General features: G+C 44.3%; 1 protein-coding gene across 1 annotated transcript in view; it reads right to left on the minus strand.

Annotated features, from left to right (window-relative positions):
• Positions 1 to 18,233, minus strand: part of LCT (lactase) — a 50,599-nt gene extending 32,366 nt beyond the window's left edge. Inside the window, exons 1-4 of the mRNA XM_053918621.1 lie at positions 17,593 to 18,233; positions 8,266 to 8,345; positions 5,369 to 5,452; positions 568 to 670 (exon numbers count right to left, since the gene is read on the minus strand). Of these exons, the coding sequence (XP_053774596.1) occupies positions 568 to 670; positions 5,369 to 5,452; positions 8,266 to 8,345; positions 17,593 to 18,232 (907 nt within the window). The 5' untranslated portion in view covers position 18,233. The remainder of the gene's footprint in view (positions 1 to 567; positions 671 to 5,368; positions 5,453 to 8,265; positions 8,346 to 17,592) is intronic.
• Between the last annotated feature and the right edge of the window lie 1,679 nt (positions 18,234 to 19,912).

The following is a 19,912-nucleotide window of genomic DNA, read 5'->3' on the forward strand; positions in this document are numbered from 1 at the left end:
GGCCCTCAGCACCTAATGCCTGAATAGACCCCCCCTTTCCCTTGACCTAACTGGACCAGGAGCAATCTCCTGAACCACACCGACCACTCTAAAACATTTTGGATATTGAGAAGGTGCTCCATTGGTCAGGTACCCACCAGGGACAAGAGCAAGTTGAGGTAGTGGGGAAATGAACAAGGATAAGCAGAGCGGGCTGTCTGGAAGAAAGGCAGCCCTGCTAAGGGCTGCAGAGACGGGAAACCTGGAGGGAGGGTAATGGAAGGGAACAGAGAGGCACAGAGCAGTTGCCATGCTTACACCTGACATCTTGTTTCCATAACCTGTACCATAGGTTCCATAACAAGGACCACCTGGTCCTTGACCAGAACCTGTCATCTTTCTTAGGTCAACAGTAGTTGAGGGACGGACAATAGGAAGGCAAGGGACACTAAACCCATCTGGGATTGGTTGTCAGACCAACTCTTCTTGGGTCCCTCCTCCTATTGGAACCCCAGACTTTCAAAACGGCTGCCCCCCAGTCAGTGTGCCAAATGTCACTCAAAGCCTGTCCAGTGGTGGTCCACGCACCTTCAAAAAGGCTGAAGAGCAGCTCAGCTGGGTTACTCCTGGTGGAAGGGCAGTTCTGGAGTTTCAGACTGAAGATGAAAACTTTCACTTTTGGCTCAACAGTCTGAAAAAGATAAAGGCCAGCTAGTGAACCAAAACTGCCTAGAACAAGCCTTTCGATAACAGGGACAAATATTTCAAGATGAGAAGCTACAAATACTCAATCTGGTTTCAGAAATTACCTCCAGCCATCTCAGTTAATAAAGGGAGCTGACTCTAGACTCTGAGGGAGAAAGAGCTACACTTCTCAATAACACAGACCACCCTCCCCAGAACCCCAGCAAAGAGATAGGCCTGTGTTTTCATCTCGGGCTAACGAGGCACCTCCTAGAACCAGGCACTGCGTTAGGACCAGGAACAAGGCAGCCACGCTTGTCAGGGGTCTGTGTCACAGGAAACTTAATCAGGTGCCACCTCATGATATTTATGGATGTCTGGGGTTTGCTTCTAAACAATCTGGTTTTGGGGGGTGATGGTAGGGTAGAGAAGAAACCAGATCAACCACAAGGTGATAGGTTTTGAAGCTGTAGGTAGTTTCATTATTCTTTTCTCTCTACCTTTGGATATGTTTGACATTTTCCATAATAAAAAGATAAGAGGATCTGTTTTCATTAAAATTAGAGCAGGTATAATTTTTTCTCCCATTTCCAGCTTTTCAATATCAAAGGAAACATCTCCAGGCTGACATGTTGTTTGACTTCACTTTAAATTACTTTTGGGGGGGAAGTTGAGTTTGATCATTGTCCCCTTGCTAACTTTCTCCTCCTCTGAGCAGATAAAGGCCACTGAGAGGTTCCAGCAGCAGCTACTGGAAAGGGAGCCAGGCACATTATTTTCTCAAAGCCGCCTGTAACCACGTCCCTTCTTTACAGATGAAATTCCTTAAGCTCTGAGAAGCCGGGTAACTTGACCAGGACCATAGTAACTAGGGCAGCGACTCACCCAGCCTTGTCCTTTGCCTGGGCCAAGGCAGGACAGCTACACTACCAAGGGAGCCCCGCAGTTCCTCCTTCCTGAGAGATGGGCACACAGCGGGGCAGCTTGTGCCATCTCTCGCAAGAAGGAAGAGCTGGAGGAGTCATCTGCTGAGCAGAGAATTCCCCAGGCAAGCAGAGCCGCTTCTGATATGTGGCTGTGGGACCCTCGTGTAGCTCCTGCAGAATCTGTGGCCATGGCATGGCTTTTCATCACTGTGCTGCGCCTGAGGACGTCCTCTGGCCCTAGACGTCAGCTTGTCGCGGTGGGGGGTTGGCAGCTGAGGGTCCCCGGGACACACAGAGGCAGGCAGGAGCTCTGGGGAGGGGGGCAGCTGGGAGTGGGTGAGGATGCCTGCTCTTTCCTGTCCTGAAGTCACCCTCTTCCCTTGCAGCCCATGGGAAGAGGCCCCTTTAAGACGAGGGTGTGGGGACCTGGGATGAGGAGGGAAGGTAGGTAGTTCAGGACGAAGCTGTGGGCAGCACGATTCAGATTCCTGTGGACACAAGGGCAGCCCCTCTCCATGGGGAGATCTTGGCTGCTCACCCTGCTCTGGGTGTGGTGACTGTGTGGGAAATGCTGCCAGGCTCGGAACTAACGATCCCAGAGAGGGACCGCCTCCTCTCCAGCTCACTTCACTCCACTGCATAATCAAAGTGGTCATCTCGAATCTTTAAGGCTGCTTCTGAGCTGTCAAGTGCAACATCTGGAATTTAATTCCTACCTGAGGAAACAAAAGGAATAAAGAACTGGTGCAGGGGTGTAGTAAGTGGCTGCTATGTTTATCCAAGGGAAGGATAAGTAGCTGGTAGGCTATGAACTGAGGGTTCACAGCTTTATCTAGACACTGGTGGGAGCCGGTCTTCTTGAGAATGTTTTGATGTAAAAGGGAAACTGTAACCCACATCCTCAAGCAGAAAAGGAGCCAGGGCTCTGCTGGATGCCTCTCTGAAGGCCACATCTGCATAACCCATGTACTCTCAAATGTCAGTGTGCCTCAACCCGTTAGCTAAGCAACAAGCTCTGGATGAATTCCTTGAAGAAGACCAAAGGCAGATTTATTTACTTATTTGTTTTTAATTATATTTAATTGATTGTGTTATTACAGTTGTCCTGATTTTTTCCCCTTTGCCCCCCTCCACCCAGTGCCCCCTACTCCCTCAGGCAATCCCCCCATCATTGTTCATGTCCATGGGTCATGCATAGGTTCTTTGGTCACTCCACCTCCTATACTGTACTTTACATCCCCACAGCTCTTCTGTAACTATGTATTTGTGTTTCTTAATCCGCTTACCTTTTCACTCATTCTCCCCCTTCCCCCTCCCATCTGTCAACCTTCTGATAACTGACTTCTTTTCTCTTGCTTTTAAGAGTCTCTATTTTTAACCTTTGGCCTTTTAATAATGATGTATCTTGGAGTGGGTGTCTTTGCACCCCTCATAATTGGGACTCTCTGAGCTTCTTGGACTTGCATGTCTATTTCCTTCACCAGATCAGGGAATTTTTCTTGCACTGTTTTTTCAGATAGATTTGCAATTTCATGCTCTTTCTCTTCTCCTTCTGGCACCCCTATGAGGAGAATGTTGGACCTCTTCAAATTGATCCAGAGGCTGTTTATACTATCCTCATTTTCTTTGTATCCTTTTTTCTTCTTGTTGTTCTGCATGGTTGTTTTTTGTTTCCTAATGTTCCAAATCATTGATTCAATTCTCGGCTTCATCCATTCTGCTGTTGTTTCCATGTAAATTATTCTTTATTTCAATTAGTGTATCCTTCATTCCTGACTGGGCCTTTTTTATGCTGCTGAGGTCCTCACTAAGTTCCTTGAGCATCCTTATAAACAGTGTTTTAAACTCTGCATCTGATAGACTGCTTATCTCCATTTAGCTCTTTTTCTGGAGTTTTGATCTGTTCTTACATTTGGGCCATGTTTCTTTGTCTTGTCGTTTTGGCAGCCTTCCTGTGTTTGTTTCTGTGTATTAGGTAGAGCTGCTTTGATTCTGTGTCTTGGTAGTGTGGCCTGATGTAGTAGTCATCCTGTAGGGTCCAGTGGCACAGCCTACGTTTGTGTGAGCTGAGTACACCCTCCTCTTGGAGTTGAGCCTTGGTTGCTGTTGGCAGATCAACGGGAGGGATCTACCCAGGCCAGTCAGCTGCAAGGACTTGCTGTGACTGCTGACCACCAACCTCTGCCCTCCATGGAGGATCAGCTGTGCAGGGGCAGGGTGGTGGTTCTCCGACATGGTCTATATCTGTCCACTGGGTGTGTTGGCTCTGGAGTTTCCTGGGTGGTGCAGGCCAAGGTCAGACCCAACCTGTGTTTTGCTTGGGACACCCTGACTGAACTGTAAAGCAATCTGAGATGGCTGCTACTTATGCTGGGCTTGGAAATTCCCAGATGAAGCCAAGCTGTGACTAAGCTAGCTGCTGCTAGGGCTCACTGAAACCAGCTGTTGCTTGTTTGATAGGATTGAGGAGGGAAGACCAGCCAGCCATTCTTATGGAAAAGCAGCTTGGGTGGGCCCATAATATGGGTGGGGTAAAGCCTCTGTGGATCTCCAAGGTGGGTCACACAATGTTAGCCAGGTTGATGGAGTTTCAGATATGGCACCGGCTTGCCATATGGCACGCAGTGCCTGCGGTAGAGCAGGCACTAAAACCCTAGCAGCTATTACTCCAATGTCTTATGAAGGCATCTGCTACCTTTGATGAGATCATCTCATTATGTGTAGATAGCAAAAGCAACAGCATCTACATGGGCCAGCTGGAGAGACACAGATATGGGGATGGGATCAATGCTAATTTGTCCATTTTGAGCCACTTGCTTCAGGAAAAATGGAAGTTCTACCTAGTTGCAGCACTGAGGGTTTGACATTAATAAGCTTGGCCTTTAAATGAATAGTTCCTCTTGCAATCCATCCCTCTTGGTGATGGAGGTGGTGGGATCAAAGCCAAGAGGAACAGGGTTGAAAGCAGAGGCAAGTGGCTTTGTGCCAGAACCTGCAGAGGCCAGAATAAGGCCTGGGTGAATTCTGGTGGCATCAGAGAGAGACCTGCGAGAGGGCAGCTCTTCGGGGGTAAGTATAGGAATACTGCTAGGACTCAGGAGGTCCAGAGAGAAACTACTGGCTATGTAATCAGTTATATCCTGTCAGGAGATGGGGGAATAGCGGGGACTCCAGGGAATTAAGTAAGGAGGTTGCACGGCAGTGCCCAAGCAGAGGAGAGGCAGCTAACTGTTGGGTAGGAGACATTTAACATACTTTCTCAGAAAAGAGTCAGAATCATTAGACTTGATAAAAACAATACTAGGTACAGGAAGAAGGGGCCTGAGGTTATGGGAAATTTCCGATAGCTGGTATCTGATTTAGTGGTCCTGGGTGTGAAATGTCTTTTTAAAAAAATTGTGGTAAAATACACATACCGTAAAATTTACCATCTTAACCATTTTTAAGTATACAGTTCATTGTTATGGAACCATGACCAAAATCCATGAAATGTCCTTTTTAATCTAGAATTTTAATTCTCAGTAGATTTCTATACAAGAGAGCAGGAGATGCATATAAATATTTACCTGAACAAGCCAACCCTCATTATCCTTCCCCGGGAAGACTGACTAACCTGATGTTCTCTAATGGTGCTTTCAGCGGAAATCTCCCAGACACCACTCAGCAGGTCTGCAGACTGTGGGGTAGCTCAGTTTACACCTCAGCCGAGCATTAAATGCCTGATATGTTCTCAGGACCCTTTGCCACTCCTCATCAATGTGGGAAACGGCTCAACTTACCGGCAATTCACTCAGCTTCTGCAGCAAACTTGCATCACCTTCACAGTCATAAGACACATCAAGCGAAAGGAAATCAACTGTATCCTAGAAATAAAGGAACAGGGTCGTCAGAGCACAGTAATTTCAAGAGGAAGAACTGCTCAGAAGTGTCCTTCTTTGTTTCTCCCTGATTACTGAACTGAATCCTCCACATAGGGTTTCCCAAGGGACAAGAGGACAGAGGAGAAGCTGGGGATGGAGTGAGTGTGTGTGTGTGGGGGGGAGGGTGCTGCATATTGTTGGGGATATATCATTTATGTACTTGGCAAGTGCTTGGCACACAGTAAGTGCTCAATTGCGTATGAGTAAAGGGATGAATGAATAAATGGAGTACTGGATGCCAGACATGGTGGGTTTCCACCAAGCAGGTAAGCACTAAGGAGGGAGTCAGAGGCCACAGCAGCCCTGGGCAGCATCCTCCTCAAAGTGGCCCTCCCACTCTGTCAGGACAGAGGTGGTGGAGCCCTCTGCCACCCGTGGGTCCCTCAGTGATCTCTGCAGAGCCTACTGGGGTACTGAGTTTTGTTTTCATGGTAGACTACAGCCATTGGCTACTTTCAGGCCACAGCTTAAAGTCCACCCCAGTTGGCCCATGCCTGGGCCATACTATTATCCAAGAACATAGTTCTCATGGCCCTAGTCTTCGACATCTCCACCCACACTCCAGTGAAGGGCATACCCCTCCGCCCTGCCTCTGGCCTGCATATACTCTGAAAACTTCAGATTCACAGAATCTAAACATATAACCATAGCACTGTGCTTCCCTCCCCACCCTTCTCAGCAAGCCACTTCTGGTCATAACTAGATCACTGCCGGTCTTCTCCCGCTCAGAGGTCATCTGGTCCTTCACCACAAAGACTGTGGATAATGGCATCTGGTGACAATCGTGTGCTGTGGACCTCGGACTACTGACTCACCACTAGAGCCCTATGGCTTTCCCAGTCAAGTTGCCATCAGTGTTTACCAAGCGTTCCACAGGCTCACTCCACTTTGGCGAGGTTCCAGAAGGTTCTGGAAGTTTCCACTCTAACATTCCGCCACCTGCCCTCTCAGCCCTTGCTTTGTCAAGTCCATATCACACAGTCATTGAGTTTTGTTGAGAGCTAGGAAAGAGGGCTAGACAATTATAAGCATTGCTAAGCAGAAAACCTCTTGAAGGTCACTAGAATGGATAAGGAAGAGAAACAAATCGTCATCCGAAATAAACTTATCAACAGGAGACAGACAGATAGTTCCTCCTGAACCCAGAGCAAAACTCCTCCAGAGCTCAGAGCTATGCAGAGATAACAGCAACTCCCGCTTTTGTAACTTGCTTGCTTGCTTCTCACTGTATAAAAGAGCTAGCCTGTGAGCGTTTGGCGCGGCTCTCATCTGCAGCTCTTCTGAGCAAGTGTCTCCGGGACACATCGAGAGTCCGCCCCTGCGCAGGTTAAAAGAGTTGGCCATTAAAGTAACATCTCTGTAAACGTCCTGAAAGTCTCCGAACGTCTGTTTCTTGCGTCAGTGGGTGCAACAAGTTTCTACTCTTGAAAGTCACTGTACTGGGTACAGTGGGTGGGGATTCAGGTTTAAAGATGAGTAAGATCCACAGATGCTGACAACTTAATAGAGAATGTTAGTAAATGCACCAATTACATGAAGAAAAGGCAGAGATTTGGAAGTGCCATAAGGAAAGTCCACCTCAGGGGTCCTGAGACCTTGTGAGGATTAGGCTGGGAACTGGGGACACCTATGAAGGCCTAGGCCTGTCCTTCTGCATTAAGCCTTGGCCTCTGTGTGCATTACTAGCCCTCCAGGCAATTCTAATAAACATCAGAATTTGGTAACTGCTTGTCTAAACAAATGACTAACGGTTTCACGTGGGGAGAGACCACAGTGAATATAATCTCACATATAATCAGTAGGACCTCCCTGCAAGAGATGTTGGAGGAAGGCTGGGCGGTAAGAAGGGAATGCAGGAGAGCAAGAAGAAAGTGGAGCACACGCTGGCAAAGTAAGAAGGGAGGTCAGACAGAGAGCTGAACTTGCACCAGTTCAGGGGAGTGTAACTTCCCAGCAGGGAACTGGGCACAACTGTGCTTTGAAGAATAATTCAGCAGCACTACGTGGCATGGACCAGTTCAAAGGCTCTTGCTCTGCAAGCACTTTCTGATCAGCACTTTGGTCTGATGGCCGTTATTGGCCTCGTAAATTAATTTAGATGGCTTTCTGGCCGCACAATCAGCCTTGGAGCAGGTGGTTTACAGCTTATCATGTCTGGATTTTAAGTTTCCGAGCTGTAAATCTGAAGACCAGATGCTAACGTGGGGGCCTCCGTCATGTCGTGGAGAGCTAGTGTGTCCCAGGACAGCGCTATCAGCACAGCGCAGGTCAGCACCCAGGACGACAGCAATCAGCTCTCCTCCCTGACTCTTTCTACACTGCGAAGCAGCCAGCGCCCCGGGGCCGATGCTGTTTCATTCTCGGGGTTCTAATTTTTCTAATGAGGATCATAGTTCAGAAGTTCTAGTTAGAGGAGGTAGACACCAGGGTGAGCACTCTACAGAGCACATAATATATAAAAACAAACAAACCCTTCGCCCTAGTACCTGTTTTGCTATAAACTGACCTGTCTTTTAATAAGCTACTTTGGACTCTTTTAATAAAAAATCAGAACAAGCAGAGGCATTTGGCTTTTTTGTGTAGGCCAGGAGCTGAGATTTTGTTTTAAAGTAATTACGAATTTAGAGAATGTATAACATTCAGGAGGGACATTTATAGCAGTGTCAAGCCAACAGACAATACATCTCTTGGTTTTTAAAATGAAAATCGCAACTTTCCTCAGATATTACAGATGCTGTTTCAGGGACCGTCCTCACCTTGGCAAGTGAAGACGTGGACGGTTCGAGCAGGAGCTCCCGGACCGCTGTGGCTGGTAGGACGACAGAGAGCTTTCCACCTGAAAGCAGCCAGAAGAGGGGGGTGCAGTGAGCGAGGCAGGAACCTGTGACCACGGAAGCCGCTTTCAGACTCATTTCCTATCGAACTTTCTATTCCACGGTCACTGGTTTAAAAAGAATTTCTGAAGAAATCACTCACATGACTTAACCCTAGCTGAAAGAGTTTAGAAAATAAGGGGGCTTACAAAACATCCCTCAGGGAAAGTTTCATACAAACCAGGACTCTGAAATGCAGTATGCTTGTAAAAGTCTTTTAAAATAAAAGAGTAAAAGCAGTAAAAGGGAGGGTGCGCTCAGGGAGCTGCTGTTTCTTGTCCTTATTCACTGTACAAACATCGGTGCAGCCCCTACTTTGCCCTGTGGGGTCAACAAGGAATATAAAGAGTGCAGCTTGTACCGCTTGCTTTGACATTTGGTCACCTAACAGTGGTGCTCAAATCTGTGTGTGTCGGAGCCACCTGCCTGCTTCTCAGAAGACTGGGGTGCTCCCAGGAACTGCTGCCTTTTAACGGGCTTCCCGGGTGCTTCCCGTGCAGAGGTCCTGAGACAACAATCAGAGAAACGCAGTCCCGGGCTTGGGACCCTCAGTTGTTTGTGCTGCTCACCCTTTGATGCGCACACATCTTTATCTTTCACTGGAGGGTAGGCTGCTTGAGGAACAAAACTTAGACATTTCTTTATTCCTCCCAAATATCAAGCTTAGGACTGGGTGCGGGGTAGGTGCTCTGACCTATAATTAGAAAACGCTGAACAAAAATTGAACAGAACCACTGTTTGGCACTTAAACTGTAAGACAGAATTTCATCCAAATTCTGGACTTGAGGAAAGATTTCCAGCCAATGAAACCAGCACTACCAACCACCTGCCACCTCCAAAGTGCTTATTGTGATAAGCATAATGGAACTTTGAAATCCTCAGAGCAGGGAATTTCACCCAGACACAGCGAGCCCTCATTCTGATAACGCCGTTTCCAGTTATTTAATGATGTGCCGGCGGCTGCACTTCACCTCTCACCCACTTCCCTGCTTCAGTCTATCCTCACGCCAGCACACGAAGACCTTACGTTATCAGCTTGTGCTGAACATTTTGAATTGTACAATTTAGTACCCTCCCTAGGCCAATAAAATGAAACTAGGGCACAGTTAATCCTTAAGCACAATTAACCCACAAATCATTTCTATTTGACTTCGAAAGCTGTTTTAAGAATTCAGACTAAACAAATGAGCCTAAAATTCCAGAATTTCTCATATTATACAAAATGATCAAACTTCCCCAATAGCATTCCCAACTGGTTCTCAGTTTAAACATAAACTATACTTCTTAAAATAATGTAAAATGCATATTAACCAAAAACTAGATTCTCAATCTACACCTGCAGCTCATGTTTTCTATGGGACCGAAAGGGGGGTAATTATTCTGGTTTAAGATAACTTATCTTGTAATTTTTCGCTGAATGTGGTTAGAGATAGGTATTCACGTCTACGGGACTCAAAATCAGTATTTGCTGTGGGTTGAGAATTAACCATTCCAAGTCTGGGTAGAAAATCACCGCACATCGACTGCCCTGTGAATCCTGTCCCTCCGAGTCGTTGCTAGACCTCACTAAGGATCAACTCCTCTCTGTTTCCACCACAAAGGGAAGTTATTTCTCCCCAAACCATTTCAGTCATCTGCACAAACAGCCCCTTTCCATTTGCTCCTTTCCCTTTTGGCCCAAATGCCTCAATAAAAGGAACCTGGTTAATACTGAACTGCCAATGTCAATGCTTCAAGCCGCTACGGCCAGGGCTGAGTGGGGTGAGCCGCGCCGCGCTGGGTTGCGCGCGCCTGGTGCTGAGCGAGGGGAGGACGGCGCACACGCTTCTGCTCTTCCCATGGAGGGGGGCGGGGGGGGGGGGGCGGGGGGTACGGGGCGGGTGTCAGTGCCCCTCCCCCTCCGACTCCGCCAGGGCCAGTCTTTTGTGTCCTCCTCAGTGTTGGCACGCTGAACACGTCAATATGAGGTTTGTAAGGCTTAGTAAAAGATCAGAAAAGAACTTTTCAAAAATTGCGGTCAAATATTAACATAAAATTTACCATTAAAAAGTTAAGTGTGCAGTTCAGTGGCATTAAGTACAAAACATGGTTGTGCAACCGCCACCACCACCCATCTCTAAAGGTCCCGCCCCCCCAGACTGTAGCTCTGTGTCCATCGAACAGTAACTCCCATCCCCTCCTCCCAGCTTCTGGTAACCACTATTCCACTCCCCGTCTCTGTGAATTGATCAGTCTAGGTCCCTCATGGAGGTGGAATCATGTAATATCTATGTTTTGTGGCTGGCTTATTGCACTTAGTATGATTTCTTCAGGGTTCATCCATGTTGTAGCACGTGCCAGAATTTTATTTCTTTTTAAGATTGAATAATATTCCGTCATTTGTATATTCCACAATTAGTGTACCCATTCATTCATTTACGGGCATTTGTTTGGGTTCTTCCTAACTTTTGGTTATCGGGAACACGGCTGCTGTGAAAATGGGTATACACATACCTGTTCAAGTCCCTGCTTTCACGTTTTCACACATACACTCACAAGTGCTAGGCCCTACGGTAATTCTATATGAAATTCCTTGAGGAACTGCCATGCTGTTTTCTATAGTAGCTACTCAGTTCACACTCCTTCCAACAACGCACAAGGACTACAGTTTCTCTACACCTCAGCTACACTGGTGGTTTTCTTTTTCTTTTTGAATAGTAGCCACCTAATGAATGGGAAGTAGCATCTTGTGGTTTTGATTTGCATTTCCTAATGACTGTCAACAGAGCATCTTTCTGTGTGCTTACTGGCCATTGTCACAACTTCTTTGGAAAAAATATTAATTCAAGACCTTTGCCCATTTGTTAATACAGTTGATTGTTTTGTTGTTGAGTTAGAAGTTTTAGAATATATTCTGGATATTAATTTCTCAGCAAATACATGATTTGCAAATATTTTCTCCCATTCTGTGGGTTGCTTTTTCTCCCTGTTGATGGTGTGCTTGGATGCACAAAGTTTTTACATTTTGATGAAGCATAATTTACCTATTTTATTTTCTGTTGCCTGCACTTTCAGAGTTGTAGCTAAAATATCAGCACCAAGTCTAACATTATAAAGGTTTTGTCCCTATGTTTTCTTCTAAGAGTTTTACAGTTTTATTTCCTATGTGTAGGTCTTTGATACATTTTGAGTTAACTTTTGTATATGCTTTAAGGGTTAGGATCTAACCTCTTTCTTTCACATGTGGGTGTTCAGTTTTTCTGGCACCATTTGTTGAAAAGACTGCCTTTTCCCCCATGAAATGGCCTTGGCACTCTTGGTGGAAATTATTTGACCATATAGGTGAGAGTTGATTTGTGGGTTCTCTAGTATATATGCTCATTTATGCCAGTACCATGCTATTGTGATTACTCTAATTTCAGTCTATCCTTGAAGGAAACATCAGACAAATCCCAATAGATACAATTACAAGAGGCTACATATTAAATGAATTATTCCATTCATGTAAAATGTCCAGAACTGGGAAATCTATAGAGACAGTGAATTTGTGGTTGCTTAGGGCTGGGGTGAAGGAGGGAAATGTGGAGGTAAGAAAATGAGAGCTAAAGGTTACAAGATTTCTTTTTGAGGTGACAAAAATGTTCTAAAGTTGACCATGGTGATGGTTGCACATATCTGTGAATATACCAAACACATGCAAAAATATACTAAAAACTTTAAAGGGGTGAATTTCATGGTACATGCATTATATCTGAGAAATCTATTTTTAAAAACAGGCATCCAATAAAATACCTGGCCAGGACCCCTTGAAACTGTCAATCAGGTTATTATAAACAAGAAGACTCAGCCCCAGCCTGTGTGGCTCAGTTGGTTAGAGCGTCCTCCCAAGGAGCAGAAGGTCACAGGTTCGATTCCCAGTAGAGGCACATACTAGAGGCAACAGACCAATGTTTCTCTTTCTCCCTCCCTTCCCCTCTCCATCAGCATGTCCAGGATAAAAAGAAAACAAGAAAAGTCTGAGAAATTGTCACAGGCCAGAGGAACCTAAAGCAACATGGCAGCTAAATGTAATAAGATCCTGGAATTGAAAAAGGACATTTAGGAAAAAATACTAAGGAAATCTAAATAAAATAGAGACTTTAGTTAATAATAATGTGTCAATATTGGCCCATTAATTGTAACCAATATGCCATGCTAGTGTAAGATGTTAGTATAAGGAGAAACTAGGCTCAAAGAGAGGGGCATATGGGAGCTCTGTACTATCTGGTCAAATTTTCTGTAAGTCTAAAACTCTTCTAAAAACTAAAGTCTATTAATTTGTTAATGTGTTAATTAAAAAGGAAAAAATTCTTACAAACCAAGAATGGCTTTCAAATTTGCATATTATCTCTGATTTTCTAACGACTGCCCCTCAATCATTAAGAAATGTCATAGAAGTGACAGAAAATCACTCTCCAAAGAAGGGGCATGAAGAAGAGGCACAATTACCTGAGAACGTTGAGATTTACCAAGGAGGGGAAAGGGATTAAAACATTTGGAAACTAGATATTCTAAAGACTGAAGACATTTAAGTAATTGTAAGTACCATGAAAATATATTTAAAAAATCAACCAAAAGAAAAGATTGATAACTTTCTGTTAGCAGCAGGAACTTTTGTTCATCAAAGTCTCCACAGAAAGAGTGAAAGAAGAAGAACTAGAAAAATATCATTACATATAACCAATCAGATTAGATTTAAGAATATATAAAGAATTCTGATATGTCAATAAGAAAAACACAACTCAATACATAAACGAATAAGAAATATAATAGGAATCTTATAGAGGAGGGAACAAATATGGCTGATAAACAAGAATTCTTATACATTGTTCATGGAATTGTTCATGGGGGTTGTTGGTACACCCCCAATGGAAAACAATTTACATTCTCCCTCAAAGCTAAAAACACTGCATTCCCCACAGGAGAGAAATGCTTGCACATGTGCAGAAATAAATGTGTACAAGAATATTCATACCAGTTGTGTTCATAGTAACATAACTTAAAAACTATTTAAATGTCCGTAAGCAGGCAAATAAATTAATAAAATGTGGCTTAGCCACACAATGGAATAATTGTATAGCAGTGAAAAAGAACATGCTATAGATATATTTGACAGCATGGATAAGCTTGGAAACATAATTTTGTTTTTTAAAAAAGGAAGCCCTAGAGGACTACAAAAAGTATAATACTCTTTTATGGTGCCTCAAAACCAAACCAAGAAAAATTAAATACTATATTGTTTAAGCATCTATAAGCACTTGGGATAAAAAATTATATCTTAAAAAAGTAATGGAATCATAATGAGATATCATCAAAATGGCTAAAATAGAGAACATGAGCATGCCAGTGTTGGCGAGGGTGCGGGGCCGGTGGGGAGGCTGGACGGTCGTGCCCAGCTGGCGGGGGCGGGGCTGCTAAATGGAGCAATGGCTTCGGAAAACTGGCCTGTTCTGAAAGAGTCAGGTACATCTATGACCCAATTCCACTCTTATGTATTTATCTGAGAGAAATGAAAATGTAGTTGCACATAAAAACTTACACAAGAATGAATACTCCTAGCAACTTCACTCATAATAGACGAAAACTGGCAACAGCTCCAATGCCCCTCAACAATGATATATCCATAATAGAATACTGCTTAGGTAAAAAGGGAACAAATAACTCGTGCAGCAACAAGACGAATAAATCTCACAGACTTTAAGCTGAATGAGAGGACAGCAGGCACAAAAACTCTGTGATTCAAAATCAGATCAGTGTTTCTTCGGGGCGGGGGGCGGGTAAGGATTGATTAGGAATCGTGCATTAACCAGAAAGGGGATTTTCTGAGGTGTTGGTTTATGTCTTATCTTGATAAGGTATGGGTTACATGGATGTGTTTGCCAAAACTAATCAATTGTAAAATCAAGATCTATGCATTTTACTATATGTTAATCATAGCTTGATAAAAAAAATCTTAGGAAAAATTCAGAACCACAATTCCTATTGTATTTCCTAGTGAGGAGTAAATGGAAATTTACTTCTTTAACATACTTTTTAAATTTTTATTTATTTATTTTTAGAGACAGATGAAGGGAAGGAGAAAGAGAGGGAGAGAAACATCGATCGGTTGTCCTGATCAGAAATCAAACTGGTGTCCTTTAGGTTTGCGGGACTATGCCCAGCCCACTGAGTCACACCAGTCAGGGATTTTAACATATTTTTTAACACACTGTCAATGTGCTCTATCCGCTAAAATTCCACATGTTCTGTAACTAAAAAATTTTTTATTTAAAATGTTTGGCCTTGTACCTTTAAGTCATCATGGACACCAAGTTGGGGGAAAAGCCATCAAATAATAAAAGGTAAACAGAATATTTAGCATAGTGGTAACCTGCATGGGGAGGGGAGACAAAGGAGAGGAGGGAGGAATACACAAGTAGATGTGAGTTGTGGTATGGTTTGCTTTGTTTTGTTTTATAAACCCACACACCTCCCGTTTATATTTGTATATTTTTAAAATTAATATATATTGCATACAGTTAAGATATATAGCATAAAATCCACATCTCCTGAGACTAATATAAAATAATATTTAATATAAACTTTAATTGAAAGAAATTACCCCTTTAAAGTATACAATTCAGTGGTTTTTAATATATTCACAAAGCTGCAGCCATCTCTGCTATTCCGAGACCATTTAGCCACCCAAAATGAGTCCGGACCCAGAGGCAGTCACTTCCCGTTTTCTTTTAGCCTCAGATACTGACAATCTGCTTCAGTGTCTCCACAGGCCTGCCTATTCCAGACACTTACTATGAAGAAATTCATGTACTATGTGGTCTTCTGTGACTGGTACTTTCATTTGGCAAAACGTCTTCACGGTTCATCATGCTGTAGTCCGTAGCAATACTTCATTCCTTTTAAGGCTGCAACACAATATCCACTGTATGTATATACCTCACTTTGCTCATCCATCAGCTGATGGACATTAGGGTTGTTTCCACTTCTGGTTATTATAAATAATACCGCTATAAATGTTTGTGATGACTTTTAGTCCAGACCTTTGTTTTTATTACCCTTGCATACATACCAGGAGAGGACATGTTGAGTCACATGGTCACTCTAGTTTAACTTGAGGAAATGCCAGGCTGTTTTCCAAATTGGCCACACCATCATTCATTTCCACCAGCAGTGCCTGAGGCTCTCAATTTCTCCTCATTATCTCCAGTGCTTATTATTGTCTGTCTATTTTTTATTATAGCCACTGTAGTTGAAGTGGTATTATGTTATATTTTAATTGTTGGATTGAGTGGCCACTCCATGTGTATTTGCTACACTATTTTGCTTTTAACCAACACAAGTTACATACTTTTTGTGTATATTAAATAATAGATTTTAAAAAGAACAATAGGGTTATAATTAGACTAAAAAGTGAGGAGAGAGCGTGAGAGAAGGAGAGTGAGAAAGAGAGAGGGAGAAATTATACCTTTTGAAATAATAAAAAGATTGAAAAGAGAATTTATTTTGTTTCCTGCATTATATTGGGGGCAGATAATCTAGTGATATTGATGAAACAGAAAATAAAGGATAGGAAATATGAGCACAAGAAGAAAAGAAGGAAATAAAGTTTTAAAAAGAAACAGTCTTAAAAAAAGAAAGTCTTTAGTAACCTGACATAAATTAAATATAAAATATGCAAACATTTTAATAAACATGTATATTTAGTTTTATAATTGAACTAATTCTATGGAATCCGACTCAAAATAAGACAGATGTTCCTTTATTTGAGATGATCCAAGTTCAGTCTTGCCTTCTTCCGAAGTTCATTTTATACGGAGCTGCATCAGCAGAATTACAGCCAACAAACCTTTATTTGCTCCCACACCCAAGACACGCTTTCCAAAGAATTCACTCCCGACCCAGCATCTCTTCATCTGCCACCCTCCATTCCCCATTCACTAAACTGACAGCTGGCTCTTCGCTGTTCCCACTGCGGGGGCTTCACACTCTCCCCGGACCTGGAACCCTCTTCTGCACGTCTCAAGGCTGAACCCCTCCTTCACTGCTCAAAAGGCGGACTGAAGACTGCCTTCCTCACAACCCGACCTGAAACAGCCCCCTAGACTCACACGCCTTTTATTTTTCACATAGAAAAAATAGGTTTAATCTGTCTAAAATCAAATATATGCAGATGAAGATTGTAAGGAGGTAATAGTTTTTAGCTGTCCAATTCCCAATGATAACACAGGCTAAGTGGCGTCAGAAGAACAATTTTGTAACTGTTGATGTAAACTGCTACAACTTTTCTGGAAAATAATTTAGCACCACGCTTTAAAATCTTAAAGAATGCACTCTCTTGATCCAGTAATTTCAATTTTAAGAATCTATCAGAAAGAACTTGTTAGAAGTTAGGCAAGCATTTATAAATATGCATATTTATAATTTGTGATAATAAACACTAAATAAACATATATTAAAATGAGAGCAATATTTTAAACTTTATGATTCATTCATATTATGGGAACCTATAAATAAGCCCATGGAAAATCATGCTTTCAAAGAGTTTTTAATAAAATGAGAGTATACTCATAAAGTAGACTATACAGGCATGCATATATTATATACTACATGTATATCATAAAACCAAGAAAGCATGACTAATCCAAAATTGGTTCTCTAAATTAGGGTACCTCAGATTCACCTGGAGAACTTATTAAAATCGCAGATGTCCCGGTGCTGCCCAGATCTGCTGAATCAGAACCGCAGGTGAGCTGCGAGGCAAGGGAGGGCGAGGACCATTGAAATGAGGCTCTTTTCACCGCCTCGCGGCGTGTCCTCATTTCACCTCCGCATTTGTCTGTCTCCCCCGCTGCGACGCAAGCTGCAGCTGGAAGTGCAGGTTGCTTTTCGTAAGGAAAGGGGAAGGCTGGGGTAGGGTGGGCAAGCTGGCCGCCCGGGAAGCGCCCTCCGGGAGGCGGGAAGATACCCCGGGCCCGCTCGGGCGCAGAAGCTGCGCTCACACGGCGTGCGGGGCGCTGTGCGCACAACGCCCCCTGCCTGCCCTGAGGCATCTCTCCTCGACGGGAATTCCTCTCCTGAATGTTCGACGGCGCCGCTGACGACGAGGGGGAAGGAAAGCTGGGTCCTGCCTTACGGGGGTAGGGGCGGGGGGCGACCACGGCTGCGGGCGCGCGGCCGCTCGCGCGAACTCACCCGGGGAGGCGTGACTCCGGCGGTAGATCTCGGCAGCTCTTCGGTGGGCGTCGGCGAGGGTCTGGAGACGGGAAGAGCCTGGCTTCTGCGGGGGGCGCTCCGCGACCGCCGCCTCCAAGTCACTAAACGTGAACCAGACGTCCACCAGGTCCCCGAAGGCGCGGAAGGCGAACGCGGCGTAGTCGGCGAAGAGCGCGGCCCAGGCCTCGCCGCTCCCGGGCGCGGGGGCGCGGGGCGCCGGGCGGTGCAGGACCGCGAGCGGCCGAAGGCGCGCCGCTCGCACGGCCTCCAGGAGCCGCCGGTAGCACCGCACGGCGTCCTCGTCCGGGCTCTCGGAGCTCGCCGTCGGGAGGAGGCGCGCCCAGGGCAGAAACACTTTGTAGTGCGTGACCCCGCGGGCGCGGAGGCCGCCCATGTACGCGGGCAGGAAAGCCGGCAGCGGCAGGCGGCACGGGGCGGCGTCTCCGTCCGCGGCCGCGCAGCCGGGGCCCCGGCCTCCCAGCGCCGCGCTCCCGCCGCGCAGCAGGGCCCCGGGCAGAGGGCCCGCAGCCAGAATGACGTTTCTGTCACGCGTCCAGTCTAACCCCCGGCAGGGAAAACTTAGAAAAGCAACAAAGACTAAATTCCAAGTCAGCTCCATTTTCGAGGACCTGTTAGGAGGAATGCAGAATCCTTACTTTATAACTGCAGCCGAGGTTGTAAAATACTAAGTGATTATTAACCCCTAATATTTAGCTGCGTTAGCAATGATAACGAAATCAGTACATGGTTCGTCAATGCAATATCAAAAAAATGTGAAGACCAGAAGAGATGGCAAAACCTCAAATCTCTCACACAATTGAAGCAGAGGAACCTGGAAAATGTCCAAAGGAAACAGTTCTCCACATTTTTGTCTACAAATTATTTAAAAATTTGTTCACAGAACAGGACAAAAACGAGTCCCTTGCCAAATATTTTTCCCCTTTAAAAATATGTAGGTAAATGATGAACACATTTTGTAAAAGAGTCGAACAATATAGGAACATGAAATAGGTGTGAAGTCGCCTTCCCTCTCTCCCCTCCCTTCTCTGGCTCAGCGCTTTCGGCGCAGCTTCCTTCTGGTTTCCTTCCTCGGTGGAGCTGCGCGGTAGCTCGGAGTCGGGATGCCCGGGATTAAATCTCCTGCGGAGAAAGTCCCTCAGTTTCTCTGTGCCCGCTGCTTCACCTGTAGAATGGAAGTAGGTGGGTGGTGAGAATTAATCAAGGTCATTCCTCAGCTTGTTTAGAACAATGCAACTCAATGACCGCCCTTACTGCATGTGTGCAACGCAAAGAGACGTAGGTGTACAACACTTTGAGTGTGGAGCATAATTTAACGTACGTGAAATTATGATTTAGGTATTGCTCTTCCGCTGTCTTTTTTTTTTTCACTTAATAGCTGTTGGAGCCTTCTCTACATCAGAATTATAGACCCACCTCTTTTTAATTATGTTTTGTTGACTATGCTATTACAGTTGTCCTGATTTTTCTACCTTTACCCACCTCCTCTCAGCACCTCCTCTCCCGCAGAAAGTCCCCGCACCGCACCGCACCGTTGTTCACGCCCAGGGCAGACCTAACATTCACTCCACAGTGAAGAGGTACCATAGTTTAACCTCTTGCATACTGAACACTGGTTCTTTTCCTACTTTAATTAGTTGGAAATAAATATCTGTTTCTATACATTACATATCTTTGTCCGCATGTGTGACTATTTCTTTCACATATATTCTTAGGAATTAAGCTGCTGACCCAATGGCGCACAGATTTAGAATTTTGACTGAAATCCACAGCCTTCCAAAACAAGCTTCTTCAAATTTAAATCCTACACAGTTAGAAGTGTGCTTAAATCTCTCCACTTTGCTAGCACCTGTTACAAAACTTCACATTTTTGACACTTGAAAGAATAAAAATATTATCTCCATATTGATTTCTCATTTTTCTGCTTAGAGTGGTAGCTCTTCATGTTCATTAGCCTCTTGTCTTCCTTCTGAGATTTATGTTTATATCCTTTGTACATTTTTATTATTTTAACTTATTACTGAAGTGGAAACTTTTAATAGAGTTTAGCTATCATGTATTAAAACACGATAGAAAAAAATTCCCCCCAGGCTTTTGATGTGGCTTATGGTATCGTTTAAGGTACCTATCCAGTACCATAGTTTAAAAGTCTCATGTGAAACCTGTTTTTAATCTTGAGATCTTTAGCCCATCTTGAATTTTAACCTCAGGTATGTTGTGTGGCAGGACTGGTCAGTTTCTAACATGTTATTGAATAGGCTATTCTTCTTCTACTGTTTGA

The sequence above is a fragment of the Desmodus rotundus genome, chromosome 2 (genome assembly GCF_022682495.2).
Source record: "Desmodus rotundus isolate HL8 chromosome 2, HLdesRot8A.1, whole genome shotgun sequence".
In the NCBI taxonomy this organism is placed as follows: domain Eukaryota; kingdom Metazoa; phylum Chordata; class Mammalia; order Chiroptera; family Phyllostomidae; genus Desmodus; species Desmodus rotundus.